Below are 2954 nucleotides of genomic sequence, written 5' to 3' on the forward strand. Positions count from 1 at the left end.
CTCTGAATTCTATAGTCCTGAGCAATCAGAAGCTGAGACTAATCATAGGGTTTTAAAATTCACAGTAGTTTTATACAATGATCAGAGCCCACTGAGACGAACTGCCAGACTACATACAGTACATTCGCCTTTGAACCGAATACAGAAAGCTACGTTGTGTCAAACAGCTCCTAGCTATCACAATTCTCCTACTAAGAATGCCACGAAGATTCATTTATTGAGGTACTGATAAGACCACAACATGTTCATTTAATTTCTTCAGAATCATCCCTGTCATAATAGATACACTGTAATAAATTGGCACAATAAAACTATTTCTTCCTTAACTTCACCTAGGGTTTTCGCTAAAAGTTCCACATTAATTGTATCCACATCCTTACAACCCAGCCTGTTTCTTTGTAAATGCGCAAACCATTTAGACACATTTTAAACATTTTTTTTCTGCTTATATTAGTGAAGATATCTCAGTCCTGCACATTGTAACCAGCTTGTCTCAATACATAAACAAAAAAATCCGTTAATAATCAATACTTTATTAGTTGCTTCCTAAACAGGCTAACGGCAAGGCCAATACTATAAAAACCCTTCGAATCCCCCCCACTGTAAATTCACATTGGATCTGGATCGAGGGCGACGCGTTCCCGAAATCAATCCACTTGTGTAGCGTTAAACGGGCTAAAACCACGACACTAACTCGTAAAACTAGAACCACAATGAGTTATTATCGCTCTCTCCAGAATCACTGCACAAACCACAAAGATACTACAGCCGGAACCTTGTTATCCTAAAAACTTGTTTTTTTTCAAGCCCATTTCTGGGACCACCTTCATTTCCTTAAAAACCTTGTTATTGACGGATTATCTCTCCCCCCACCCCCCGCAAAAATTGGGATTGTATTTATTACCCCCCTCCCCCCCGGTCACATTCAATAATATTCTCTGCTCCCTTTTGAATCAATCGCTAAAATTGGGAAATTCTTCACTTCCATTGACTAATTGTGCTCGTCACTGAAAACCAGTAATGCCGTTTCTCTAAAGCACCCTGATAAGATCAACTCCCACTTGCCAGAGGAAAGGTTGATTCGAAAAAGGAGGAAGCTTCCCTCCTCCCAAGATAAGATTTGCATCCAATATATTCGAGTCGCTCGCTCCTTTCTGTAATCTAGAATATCCCTCGGGGAAGCCGCTTTTCCCCGGGAGCCGCTGTTCCTTAGTAGGAGATGTTGGATTCAATCTCCAGCCAGTCTCCTGAGATCATTTTCCGCACCTCCGGGGTCCCGTAATCGGGGAACTCGAAGTGGGAGACGGGGCTGCAGCCGCTGGTCAGCGGGTCGGTGTCCTTGTCCAGCGACAGGTTCCCCGCTCCGGCCGCGCTCAGTTCCAGCAGCTCGGCGCCGGCGGCCACGTTCAAACTCAAGTCGAAAAGTAAGAGCTCGTGGTCCGACTCCTCCGGGGGTCTGCCCGGTACCGAGCGGCTCGACATGGAGACGGCGGCCGTCAGCTGGGCGCTGCGCTTGGGGTCGGGGGAAGGCAGCCGGGCGTCCTTGCCGGAGGAGGAGGAGGAGGAGGAGGAGGGGGAGAGCTCGGGGCAGGAGGCATCGCTGTCGTTGCAGTCCGGGTTGTAGGGACTGGCCGGCTCCGGCTCCGACTCGGAGGGTGACGGCTCCGCCGCCCGCACCATCTTCGCTCTCTTGGCCTTGGAGCGCTCCAGGTGCAGCTTCCCCTTGGGCGGGCGGCTGTGCTTCTTACAGGATTTCACCTCCTTCCTGCAGCTTTTCTCCTCCGCTGCCGCCTCGGAGCGGACTTTCTTCCTGGGTCTGTATTTGTAATCGGGATAATCGGCCATATGCTTGAGCCGCAGGCGCTCCGCCTCTCTGATGAACGGCGTCTTCTCATTGTCCTTCAGCATCTTCCATTTCTTGCCCAGGCGCTTGGAGATCTCGGCGTTGTGCATGTCGGGCACTTGCTCCATGATCTTCTTCCTCTCGATCTGAGACCACACCATGAAGGCGTTCATGGGCCTTTTGATGTGGCCGGTGGGGGTTTTGCACCAGTCCGGGTTACAGCTCGCCTCCTCCTCGGCTTTGCCGGAGGCAGCGCTCCAGGGAGCTTCCCCGGAATGAGCCGAGAAGCCGGGGTTGGGGCTGGAAGCTGCGCTCATGTCACTGATGCCGCTGTCTGCCGCTTCCCTGCAGCTGCTGCTCGGACTGCCCCCCGAACTCTTGGTTTGCTGCACCATTTTCTCCGGGAAAAAGGGGGTGGGTGGGGGGGGTGGGGGTGGGGGGGAGAGAGAAGGAAACCCGGCAACTTTTCCCCCCAAAAACAATCAATGTCGCGGCTGCCGAAAGCCCCTTTCTCGCAGCAGCGAAGCTTCAGAGCAGCCGCTCCCGGCTCATCCCCTCATCAATTCCTGTCTCCACATCAACCCGCGCCCCATGGATACAATCCCGCTGATTGACAGCTCCCCCAGCCAATCACAGCCACCCGGACCCACCAATCACAGCGCAGAGGCGTGGCTTCCCCCTGCTCCAATGACATCACTCCCAATCGCAGCCAATGGGCGCTGGCTGCCCGCAGGCTCCGGATTGGCGGGATGGTCCGTGCTGAATGGGTCATTGTCCGGCCGCAAGTCAACAACCTGGGACCGGACACCAGGCCCAGCCCCGGGGCATCTTCACTGGGTCAAAGGGGAAGGTGGGAGCCGCTCCCCCGGCTGTCCGCAGCGGCTGCCCTCCCCATCTGGGACCGGCAGATTGACCAGTGTGACATAGTAAAGACTTACATTTCTATAGCACCTTCCTCAACCCTGGGACATCCATTGGTAACCAATGAGACACTCTCGAACTGTAGTCATTGTGAGAGCAAATCCTGCACCACACTGGCTCACAGCGAGACCCCACCAACAGCAGCACCGTGACTATCTCTATGATGTTGGCTGAGGGATCCCAGAACATT

At 53.0% G+C, this 2954-nt stretch overlaps 1 protein-coding gene across 1 annotated transcript; it reads right to left on the minus strand.

Moving 5' to 3' along the window:
* Nucleotides 1-928: 928 nt before the first annotated feature.
* Nucleotides 929-2265, minus strand: LOC145357870 (transcription factor Sox-12-like). The gene has a single exon (XM_080211425.1). The coding sequence runs from the start codon at nt 2236-2238 to the stop codon at nt 1210-1212; it is 1029 nt and encodes a 342-aa protein (XP_080067551.1). The 5' UTR covers nt 2239-2265; the 3' UTR covers nt 929-1209.
* Nucleotides 2266-2954: the final 689 nt, after the last annotated feature.

Source organism: Carcharhinus amblyrhynchos, chromosome 24 (genome assembly GCF_965287045.1).
Source record: "Carcharhinus amblyrhynchos chromosome 24, sCarAmb.v2.hapA, whole genome shotgun sequence".
In the NCBI taxonomy this organism is placed as follows: domain Eukaryota; kingdom Metazoa; phylum Chordata; class Chondrichthyes; order Carcharhiniformes; family Carcharhinidae; genus Carcharhinus; species Carcharhinus amblyrhynchos.

Excerpts from the sequence above, each read along its gene's own strand:
- LOC145357870 (XM_080211425.1), bottom strand. The coding sequence starts at position 2,238 with ATGGTGCAGCAAACCAAGAGTTCGGGGGGCAGTCCGAGCAGCAGCTGC.